General features: G+C 46.9%; 2 protein-coding genes across 2 annotated transcripts in view; both read right to left on the reverse strand.

Moving 5' to 3' along the window:
- Window positions 579-1914, reverse strand: CCNO (cyclin O). The gene is made up of 3 exons (XM_021380652.1): window positions 1651-1914; window positions 1388-1573; window positions 579-1310 (listed from the first exon to the last, which is right to left on the reverse strand). Exons 1-3 carry the CDS (start codon window positions 1891-1893, stop codon window positions 825-827), a joined length of 915 nt encoding a protein of 304 aa, XP_021236327.1. The 5' UTR covers window positions 1894-1914; the 3' UTR covers window positions 579-824.
- The window catches only part of DHX29 (DExH-box helicase 29), a 29002-nt gene continuing 20865 nt past the window's right edge, over window positions 3359-11495 (reverse strand). Inside the window, exons 24-27 of the mRNA XM_021379587.1 lie at window positions 11105-11407; window positions 10413-10544; window positions 9315-9411; window positions 3359-8552 (exon numbers count right to left, since the gene is read on the reverse strand). Of these exons, the coding sequence (XP_021235262.1) occupies window positions 8497-8552; window positions 9315-9411; window positions 10413-10544; window positions 11105-11407 (588 nt within the window). The 3' untranslated portion in view covers window positions 3359-8496. The remainder of the gene's footprint in view (window positions 8553-9314; window positions 9412-10412; window positions 10545-11104; window positions 11408-11495) is intronic.

Below are 11495 nucleotides of genomic sequence, written 5' to 3' on the forward strand. Positions count from 1 at the left end.
GGGGGGCATGGCCCCGCGCCCCCCCCCTCCCCCCCAGGGCCCGGACAGTCGCCGCAGGTCCCGGCCGAGCTGCGGGCGTGCGCCGGGCTGTGTGCTGAGGCTGAGTTCTGGGTCGGGGCTTTCCGCCAGAATAGCGTAGGGCGGGGGCAGACAGCCTGGCCGGGGCAGGGGGGTCCTCCGGTACGCACCTCTGTGCGCTGACGGGCAACGAAATAAAGAAAGGTCGCTGTTGTGCGACGTTACGTCTCTCCCGTTGATTTTTTAAACTCACTCTTCGTTTTTTCCCCGTGCCACACGGCAGATAGTGCACCCGGGGTCACGGATTGGCTAGGAAGGGTAACAGCTCCGTGCTGTGGTTTGTACCGTTCTGTTCTCTTACGTTGCGCTGAGCTTATCTTTTGCTTTTTTCTTCCTTTTCATTAACATCTCCGAGCCAGCACACAGAGTGTGAAATAGGCGATTTCACTACCGGGTAAACTGTTAATTAACTGCAGGGACCCTGAGTGTCGATGTGACCGTGTCCGTGCACCGCCCTTCACCCCCCGTCCTCCCCAAGCAATGAACACACGCAGGCGATGTGCAGGAACAGAGTTTATTTCGCGTCCTTTGGGCTCTCCGCCCGCTCGGGTGCCGTTACCCTACGGATCGTCCTCCAAATAAATAACGCGGCAGCCGGTGATGTGCGTGTTATTTACACGCTGTATGCAGAGACACAAAACAATCGCCCTGCAATGCGTGACCACGTGCATATCCCCCGCGGCACCACATTCGGTCACCGCGCGACCCGCGGCCACGCACAGCGCGGGGCTCCCGCACCCCCGCCGTCAGCCGCCGCCCCGCAGCCACGGGCACTTCCGCGCCACCTCCGCGGGCAGCACCAGGGGCAGCGCCGCGGCGTTGAGCGACACGAGCAGCCGCAGCTCGGCCATGCAGTCCCGCAGCCGCCGCTGCCGGTAGCCGCTGACCCGCAGGTCCAGCGGGCGGCGGTGCCGCAGCAGCCGATCCGCCAGCCCCAGGCTGCCCGCGGCCAGCAGCGACGGAGCGTACTTGGTGAAGGCGTAGTCGGCCAGGCTGAGCTCCGCCACGCCCCGCGCCAGGCTCCCCGCGTCCGCCGCTTCCCCGGGGTCGGCGCCAGGCGCCTCCAGCCGCACCCGGGTAAAGTGCTCCAGGAAGAAGCAGACGGTGGGTGCGGCCAGGCTGAAGCCCAGCTTGTGCAGGACGATGCACTCCAGGTTGCAGAGCTGCTGCCGGCTGAAGGCGTCGCAGCAGAGGGCGAGGAGCTGCTTGACGCTGGGGGGGTGCACCTCCACCTGCGGGGGGAGAGACGGAGAGAGGAGAGGGGCTGCCGGGGCGGGAGGGCGGCCGGCTCCCGCCCGCTCGGCCGTACCTGCTTGCAGGCGAGGAGCAGCGCCGTCACCCCGAGCAGCTGGAAGCAGTCGGCGGCCACCGGGGTGGTGGCGAGGAAACGGTCGAGGATGTTGACGGCCAGGCAGAGCGCCTCGAAGGAGAGCCCCAGGTGGCGGTGCACGGGGATGAGCCAGCTGACCAGCCGGCAGCGCACCTCCGCCGTCACCTGCGCCGGGAGAAGCGGGATGAGCGGGGCGGGACGGGACGGGACGGGACGGGCCCCGCGCTCCACGCAGCCCCCACCTGCGGCTGCCGGGCGAGCGGCTCCCGCGGCTGGAAGCGGCTCTCCAGCCCCTTGCGGGAGCGGTACCAGCTCTCCCCGTACTCGCGGAACGCCTGCAGCTCCAGGCGGCTCTCCCCGTTCGTCGCCGCCTCCTCTGGCCGCCGCCGCCGCCCCTTCGGGAGCCGCGGGCAGTGCCCGGGCCCGGGGCCGCTCTCCCGGCGCTGCGGGGTGGCCCCCCGCCGCCCGCCCGCCGCCGCCACCATGGGCGGCACGCCGCGACCCGCGGGCGGAGCGGCGGCGTCCGAGCGGCAGCGCTGCGGCGCCGGTATTTGAGCTCCGGGAGGCGGGGGGCGGGCAGCGCCAGCAAATCGGTCTCCAAAACAAAACCCACAACACAGCCGAGGAGGAGCCGGGCTGCCGCAACCCCTCACTCCTTCGCACCGCTTCCCAGCGACCGGGATGCGGCGTGCCGCGTCACCGCGGCTGAGAGCCGCGCGGTGCTGGGCCGCGGAACCGCGGTCCCCGGGCAGAGGCACGGGCCGCCCGCTCATGGCACAGCCCGCGCCAGGCGCCCTGAAACTGCTGCGTTCTCCTTTTTGCCTCTACAGGGGAGGTTTAGGTTGGATATCAGGAAACACTTCTTTACAGAAAGGGCTGTTACGCACTGGAACAGGCTCGCCTCCCACCAGGGAGGTGGTTGAGTCACCATCCCTGAATGTGTTTAAAAACCGTTTGGATGTGGTGCTCAGGGACGTGATTTAGCGGTGGGTTGTTAGAATAGTATGGTTAGGTTGCGGTTGGACTTGATCTTGAAGGTCCTTTCCAACCTGAGCAATTCTGTGATTCTACTCAAATAGATGACTTTCTGAGCGTGCGTTTTCACCAAGAACCCAGCGCGCTTTGACAGCTACAGATCACGACAGAAACATTTTCATTTGATGTTACCAGGAAGTGCAGCACAAAAAGGAAAGAGGAGGCACTGGGAGGTATTCAGACTGCTGGAGGGCTCCTGGGAAGTCTCCATTCCACTCCCACCAGTGACTATGTGGCAGAGCGCCATTTTACACAAATGCAGGGACATCAGGATGTTCCTATACTGCAAGCCTTGGCTTAAAGAAGCAGAGCTGAGGCCAAACATGGCAATTTTGATCAGATACGATTTGGTATTGTGACACATTGATTAGGAAAGATGCTCTCCTGGGTTAAAGGATAGGAAAGAAGGCAAGAGGAAATGAGCAACGGAGCTTCAAGCAGCCCCCACCCCAACAGCTGCAGAGAGGAGGAGATAGGAACCCTGCAGCCTGAGACTGAGGGAAAACACCCTCGAAGGGGAGGATGTACCTTTAAAGTAAAGGCAGCCTAAGAAGTACTTTTTGCATGGTCTAATAGCAATAGGACAAAGGTGAACTGTTTTAAAGGAAAAGATAGGAGATTTAGATTACATGGTGGGGGAAATTCTTCACCCAAAGGGCAGTGAGGCATTGGCACAGGCTGCCTCGAGGAGCTGTGGGTGCCCATCCCCGGAGGCACTCAAGGCCAGGCTGGTTGGGTGCTGGGCAGCCTGAGCTGGTGGGGGCAGTCTGAGCAGGGCAGGGGGTTTGGGACTGGATGGGCTTTAAGGACCATTCCCGCCCAAGGCAGTCTGTGATTCTGTGAGCATTGTTGTGACTGCGGGGAGAAGGATCCAGTAATAGCTGTTCTGTATCTGACAGAGGCTTTCAGAGAAAATAACAACAACGTATTAAAAGTATTTATTAAATAAATGGAACAAAAAGAAAATTCATCCATTCAAAAGAGCACAGGCACAAAGTTTCTCACGTACTCTGCATAAACAGAAAGCCACTGCGATCATCTGTTAAATCCCCATTAAATTTTAAGATAAGCATAGTTATCTGCAATACCACAGTTTGACCTGTTTCATCTGTTCTGCAGAAACTGTTGATCACTCCAAACACAGTGACCAATTCCGTAGTTATTACAGTAAATCCTTTCATTAACAACTGAAGAAGAAATTACAAAGCAAGGCATGCTGGGGAAACACAAAGAATTCCTATCAGCTTCAACATTACCATACGTAAATGGAATTAAAAGTCTATGTTCACCATGATTAAATAAAGGAGAAAAACCTCAAGGACAATTAAGAGTCTTACTAGAATTTAGCCATTTTGAGATACCAATTGATGTTTGACATTCAAATCCAAAAGAAACAGGAGTTAAACAGTTGTCCAACTACTGAAATATATCTCCAATTCACATTTCCAAAGGAGAGAAATAAAAGACTTAAACTAGAACAAAACCTAAGAAATCAGTTGCTTGGAATTTGGCTAGCTGGGATGCAGATTTAATTTTATCTTTCAGGAATGCAATTTATAGGTTTTTTTTTTTTATACCTACACTTCTACTATAAAAAAGAATGCATCTAAGGAACAGAGTGCAAGATTGAGGCTGGAAGATCAAACTTAAGCAGTTAAAGAAGTACTTTAAGTGTTGTATACTTTACAATTAAAAATAATGCACTCCCTGTCTTTTCTAGGAAAGCTGGAACACTACTACCTTATCACAGTTCATAAAAGGATAGCAGATTGATTACTTTTACCTCAGAGGCCCTAGGAAAGCATTACAACTTGCCTTCTTCCAGGATGGAGTATAAGCTAGTGTTCATGGATCAGTTTACTATCACCTCATGATTTCCGTTTAGCACAGCACTACCAGTTCTCCCATCATCATCTAACTGGGTATCTCTGTATGTTTTCCTTGGTCTCTTTCAAGATCATGCATTTTCCTCATTGCCTCCTTAAAAAGAAGACACCACTAACCTGCTGCATGGAACTTGTACTTCTCAAATGAAAGATACCTTCTGTACTATGCACCTGTCTGTACATACAGAGTTACTGCCTAGAGTGCAACTGCTGCATGGTAAAAGGTAAAAGTTTCTCTACCCTAACAGCTGAGGGCCTGATCCTGAAATTCTTACTTCATTGTTGTGAACAATGGATCTGTTTCATTACGTTATCTGGTTAAGTTCTATTCAGTATAAAGAAAAACAAAAGAATTTGTGTCAGGGGAGAATCAGGTTGGGAATTAGGAAAAGGTTCCTCACAGATGGCAGTCAGGTCCTGGCAGGCTGTCCAGGGCAGTGGTCATGGCACCAAGCTGACTGAGTTCAAAGAGCATCTGGACAACACCCTCAGACGTGGGGTTTGAATTCTGGGTGGCCAGGAGCGGGACTCGATACTTCTGAGTCCCTTTCAACTTTGGATATTCTATGATTCTATGGAGTTAAACATGCAGATGCACAAAAATTAAGGAACAAGTTAAGAAAATAACGAAGACCTGAGGTCTTCAGCCACTGATTTTTTTTTTTTAGCCATTTAAGCAACCGCTCCAGTACAGCAGTGAAGAGAGTCAGCCTGAACTTTATTAACCAATACGTGCTAAACACAGTCATCATGAGTATTATGAGATTTAAAGGGGCTTGTGAAACTACACAAAGCTCATTATAGGATAAGAGAGAGGGCTTGTGGGAAAGCAAAACTTATTCCACTGCCCCCCCGGGGATGGGCCAAAGGCAGGAAGAAACAAGGATCCAGGTGAATGGGGAAGAACAAGCGTGAGAAGACACAAAGGAAAGAGAGACAGGCTAGTGGTCACTACACGTGTTTGGCTAAGCCCTGCACCTGAACATGGCACACTACCTTCTTGTTACAGCATTTTTTGAATTGTAAACCATACAGGAGAAAAAGATATCTGTAAGACAAGCTGCTTTAATACCATGTATTCATATCTTAATAAAATACTTACAAAACCAATGTAAGAAATATTTGTCTTCTGTTTGCATGAATCTATTGGAGTACTACCTTACTGAGATTCAAGACCCAATTTTGAATTAGTAGTACAGTCTGCATCGCCATTAATGGTATGATCAGTGTAAGAGAAGCAAAAACTGGAGTTGGCCATGGCCATTTTTATACAAGAGAACATGCTTTCATCATTCATCTCCTGCTTGGAGACTGGGACCCAGGAAGAAGGAGGTGGACTGGCCAGGAGAATGAATGACTACGTGGATGGTGCCACACTCAGCGCTCTGGATTCTTTGATCTCAGTCACACCTTACAGAGACAGATAATGCTAATATTGGATGGGACACAACTGAACAGGTGGGGCAAGAATGTTCTGGGCAGCAAGCTGGCTGGACTTGTTAACAGAGCTTTAAAACTGCATTCACTTCTACTGTTGAATCTAGTTCTGAGTAATAGGAAAGACCCAGGATACACTGTCACTCTAGGAAGAAGCAGTGAAAAAACTCATGTTTGCCATAAAGGAATTCAGGAGGGCTCCTCTTGGAAAGTAACATCATTGATAGTCCAGCTGAAGTGTATCAACACCAATGCATGCAGCACAGGAAACAAGCAGGAGGAGATGGAAGCCATGCTGTAACTAGAAAACTATGACTTAATTGCTGCCATGGAAACACAGTGGGACAAATTGCATGACTGGAACAATGCAGTTCAAGAGCTGCAAGATTTTCAGAAGAGATAGACAAGGAAGGAAGGGAGGGGAGATGCCCTCTATGTTAACAAATGGATAGACTGCAAGAAGTTGCCTCAGAGAAATAGCCAGGATCAGGCTGAAAGCTTGTGGGCAAAAATTTAGGACTGGAATAATAAAGGACTTCAGGCTGCCTGATCAATAGGAGTCTGTTGACACAGTCTTCTTGCTTCAGAGGATAACTTCTTGGTGCAGGTATTCGACAAACCAATGTGAGGTGAAGCACCACTCCACCTGGTGCTCACCAGTGCAGAGGATATCATTAATTAAGAGTGGAGGGAGTTCTGGGCTGTAGTGACCATGCCCGGGTTGAATTTGTGATCTTGAGGAATGTCACACTGACAGAGAGCGGAGTCAAGATCCTGTACTTCAGAAGAGCAGTCTTCCGTATGTTTAAAGGACTATTGGATGGGATCCCCTGGGAATCTCCTGTCCCTAAGCTGTCCTTAGGGACAAAGGAATGGAACAGAGACAGCAGTTTTTAAGAATGCTTTTCTGAGAGTGCAAGAGCTCTCCATCCCCAGGCATAAGAAATCAAAATAAGAAATCAAACCAAGGAAGCAGGAGACCAGCATGGCTGAAAAAAGACCTGCTGGTCAAACTCAAGGATAAGAGTGGAATGCACAAACAGTGGAAGCAGGGGCATGTGGCCTGGGAAGGGGGCATGGATGCTGTTCGTATATGTGTAGAGGTAAATCAGGAACACCAAGGCAGAGATGGAACTGAACCTGGCAAAGGACATGAAAAATAACAAGGATTCTGTCGGTACATTTGTCAGAAGAGAAAGGCTGATAAGGAGAGCATACCCCATCTGATAAATGAGAAGGGGGTAACTGGAAACAACAGATAGGGAAGAAGGCTGTTGTACTCAACTTCTTTGCTTCAGTCTACACCGGTAGTCAGCCTTCCCACATCCCTTATATCCCTGAACCTCTAAGCAAGGAACACAGTCTCTTCCTCTTTTAAGTGCAAGTCCAAGACGATCTGATGAAACCAAACAGCTCCTTGGTACCCAGTCCTGAAGGAACTGGCTGATGTAGTTGCCAAGCCACACTCCATCATCTTTGAAAAGTCATGGCGGTCCCTTGTAACTGGAAAAAGGAAACATCACTCCCATTTTTAAGGGTGGAAAGTAAGACCTGGGAAACTACAGGCTCCTACCTGTGCCTGGGGAGATCATCAAACAGATCCTCCTGGAAGCTATGTTAAGGCACATGCAACACAAGGACATGATATACAGCAAACACAGCTTCACCAAGGGCAGATCATGCTAGATCTGCCTGTAATTCAAAGGGATCTGGACAAGCATAAGAAGTGGGCCCACACAAACCTAATGAAGTTCAACAAGTGCAAGGTGCTACACCTAGTTTAGGGAAATCCCAGATACATGTACAGATTGGGATAACTCATTGAGATCAGCCCTGAAAAAAAGGACTTAGGGGTTCTGGTGGTTGAAAAGTTTGAGGCAAGCCAGCAATGTGCACTTGCACACAAGGCCAACTGTATCCTGGGCTGCATCAAAAGAAGGGTGGCCAGCAGGGTGAGAGAGGTGATTGCCCCTCTGCTCTGCTTTTGTAAGGCACCACCTACAGTACTGCATCTAGGTCTGGAGCCCCCAGCAGCAGAAAGACATGAAAGTGTTGGAGCAGACCCAAAGGAGGGCTATGATGATAATCAGAGGACTGGAGCACCCCTCCTACAAATAAATGCTGAAGGAGCTCAACAGCCTGGAGAAGAGAAGGCTCTGGAGAGGCATCATTGCAGCCTTCCAGTACTTAAAGGGAGCTTATAAACAAGATGGAAAACTTTTTTTTTTTCCAACACAGTCTGATAATGACAGAACAATGGAGAATGGTTTTAAAAAATGAGATTTAGGTTAGAGGGGAATCTAGGAGGAAATTCTTTACTCAGAAAGTGATGAGGCACTGGAACAAGCTGCCCAGAGAAGCTGTGAACGCCTCATTCCTGGTTGAAGCAAGGCTCTGGGCAGTCTGATCTAACATGCAGCAACCCTGCCCATAAGAGAGGAGTTGGAACTGGGTATCTCTAAAGTCCCTTCCAACCCAAGCCATTCTGTGATTCCATGATCATTCATACATTCTGATAAATGGCACTGGCATAAAAGGATAAACTTATTAATCTGTTCACATTCATCTTTAAAGATGATATAGAAATTAAGTTCTATGTAGAAATCATGCAGTCTTCCCACATCATAACTGGTATTTACCACACTAATCATTTAAATACTTTCATTTAGTGTTGGAGTGCGTATTTCTCCTGGCATTACCAAAGCTCTGGATTGCTACTTATGTCCAGTTTCAGTTACCATTCTCTGTTTTTATCAGTTCTTTGATGATGTGTAAAACCTTATCATCTAGGAAAGAAAACACAAACACAACAGTAAGTAAAAAAAGAAAAGCTTAAAAACAGATTCCCCCCAGAAATTCAAGAAAATCAGAAGATTAATCGAGCTATCCGAAAACTGAAGAAAAATTTTGATTTTTTAGGTCATGGTGGACTCTAATGTAAGAGAAGTAATAACTATCTGGGGAGCAAGGTAGCAAATTCTGTCCAGAGGATGCAGTTAGCACGTTTATAAAAAAAAATTCCATGAGCTGGTTGTGATCGTCACTTCAGTATTTCACAAAAGAAACTGAGAAAATGACTGTGTAACTCCAGACACATTAGCATACTGCAGCTCACCTTCTCCCCATCTACAGTATTCTTCTGAACAGCCAGTATTCAAAAACTTCAGCTGCTTTCCTCCATCCCTTACTTCAGGGAGCACACATGCAATTTCACCCTGTTATCCTAAATTGTGAGATAACTCACATAACATTTAAAGTTCATCCATCACCTGTCACTTTATTTCTCTTTCAAGATGTATATTTCACAATGTACTACCATCATCTTGATATGATGTATTTAAAATAACAGTTGTGCAGATCACCATGCATCTTTGGATAAGCTTAATAATACGTAGGAACTGTACTGAACTTTTGAATTTCTCTAGAGATAATGCCATTACATTCAAGTTACACTAATCCTGTTGAGGGTGCAGAATACTAACACTTTATCAGATCTGCCACAAGGTCCATTAGTAAATACTATAACAGCAATGCAGTATTAAAGTTACCTTCAAGTGACATTTTAGGATTTTCGAGCTTCTTCTGTAAGACAGACTCTATGAGAACTCTCAGTTGTTTGAAAATTACTGCTATCTTTACAGGAGCCTATGAAGAACAGAGGAGACAAACATTTATACTACTGCCAAAGGTGTTCTACACAAAAACACAGATGAAAAGGACTACCTCACGTACACTGAAGTTTATAACAATATTCCTACAAATATTAAGCATACATAGTTTTAAGCATATGGATAGCATATCCATGAAGTAGCTAGGCTTACACTATGCCCTCTAATCTGTTTGCAGCTGTTGTTTGTAGCATCACAGCCTAAAGAACAGCAGAATATGTTCCGATACATATCAAACAACCACCATACAATACATTTATTAACTGATATCCACATCCTCCTTTTTCTAATTGTTTTTTCCCAGGGTTAAGCTGAAAGCACTTGTAGTTTACACGTTTCTTTGAGTGTAGCGTAGGGCCCACAAGAGCACAGAATGTTACAATCAAGTAACTAATATTTGTGATTTAACAGAACACAGAAGATTTTGGCATGTGGCCTGTTTTAGTTTGCCTACAAAAACTATAGAAAGAAAATGCATTTTTTTCAATTCTCAAGTAAATCTTAAATTTGGAAGGAAAACCCATCCCAAACCCGAGCAAACAGGTATTTTCAATTTGGATTTTTTTCTTTGAGCTACACAAAGCAAAATAAACAGTATTTTAAAGATAAACAGGTACCTACATACTTGCAAAACTGCAGGGAATGGTGACATATAATAGCACACTCATTCACTCCATGGAAGCAAGGTTTAGGTTCTATCTATTTCAAATACCTTCTCTGCAAGAACACTAACTTTTTTTCCTGAAGAGAGGGAATTGATTTGTAATAAGCTGCACATTACTAGACTATTCCTTCTCATGCAACCTGTAAACACTTCACTACACACAAAGTTTCCGATGGTTCCCTTGAGTGCTCCCTTTCCTTCCCTCCCTTCATCCTACATAAACAGTGTTCAAAAGCAGGACTTCAAGACTGAACATCAACTGTTTAACACAGAAGTCAGTGCAACCATAAAAAGTAGTTACCATTCCAACGCACCTGAAAATGGATCCAGCCATCAACCGTCAGGAGACGCTCCCGATGCTGGACTTCTATATCCCCACCAAAAAGCAAAATGGGAAAGGGTGATATTAAAGTAGTCTCTCTCAAGTACACTTTTGCATACCTCACCTGTTTATGAACAAATACAAGCATTAAAACCAAGCAAACAGAAATCCCTAAAATCTACATAATCAAATTTAAGTACTTATTTTTCCTTTAACAACCCAATCAAAACAAATTATTGTACACAATAGTTGGTGGCAATTTATCTCCTCCATACCACAGAAAACATAACATTTAAACCACTCTGAGTGACCAGGAGATTCGCAAGTACAACTTTCTTTTTTAAAATTTAAATTTCATGTCTCTCTTCTGGTTAAGGCAGTGATAGTATTATGTTATGTGTTACTTCTGGCTTTAGAGCCTCTCACAAGTAGGAATAAAGAACTGAAACAAGAAGGGTGCACTTTCACACAGAGGAGCTGGTTTTGTTTCTTTCACTCTTCACAGAATAATGGACATTGGGAACATTAGATACTAAGGACTCTTAAAGATGAACCAGATATTCACATATATTTTACACTAGTGTATGTTATTTAACCTTAAGAGGTGCAATGCCACTTTTACACCAACTATCAGCTACATTCACTACTTTCCTAGTTAACCCTTTGATAGAACCATAACGTTACCTTCTCCTGGTACAGAAGCCATCCATGTATCTGTAAGTCTCGATTTACTGAGGAGGGATGCACTTGTGCTTTACCCTGAGCAGTTTCTACCAGGCACGCCAGCTTCTCTGTGATGTCCACAGATTTTGTATATATTATTTTTCCTACATTGTCATACAGCCCTGCAGTCAACACAGCTTTAAGAAGAGCAATTTCATGGAGAGACAGAGATTGTGTGGCTCCATTTCCATCCCATCGATGTTGAGTTGTAGGTGCTGTGAACCCCGCTGCTCTGACCACCCTTATGAGGTCTTGCTTCACATCCTGAAATTAGTAAAGTAATAGCAAAATTCTAAATCTGAAACAGGTACATAATGAAAACTGTCAGAAAGCAGTTCTATTCCATCTCAAT

Source organism: Numida meleagris, chromosome Z (assembly GCF_002078875.1).
Source record: "Numida meleagris isolate 19003 breed g44 Domestic line chromosome Z, NumMel1.0, whole genome shotgun sequence".
NCBI lineage: Eukaryota > Metazoa > Chordata > Aves > Galliformes > Numididae > Numida > Numida meleagris.

Excerpts from the sequence above, each read along its gene's own strand:
- CCNO (XM_021380652.1), bottom strand. The coding sequence starts at position 1,893 with ATGGTGGCGGCGGCGGGCGGGCGGCGGGGGGCCACCCCGCAGCGCCGG. Across the intron at positions 1,574-1,650 it reads CGCTCGCCCGGCAGCCGCAG|GTGACGGCGGAGGTGCGCTG; the intron begins GTGGGGGCTGCG and ends CTCCCGGCGCAG. Across the intron at positions 1,311-1,387 it reads TGCTCCTCGCCTGCAAGCAG|GTGGAGGTGCACCCCCCCAG; the intron begins GTACGGCCGAGC and ends CTCCCCCCGCAG.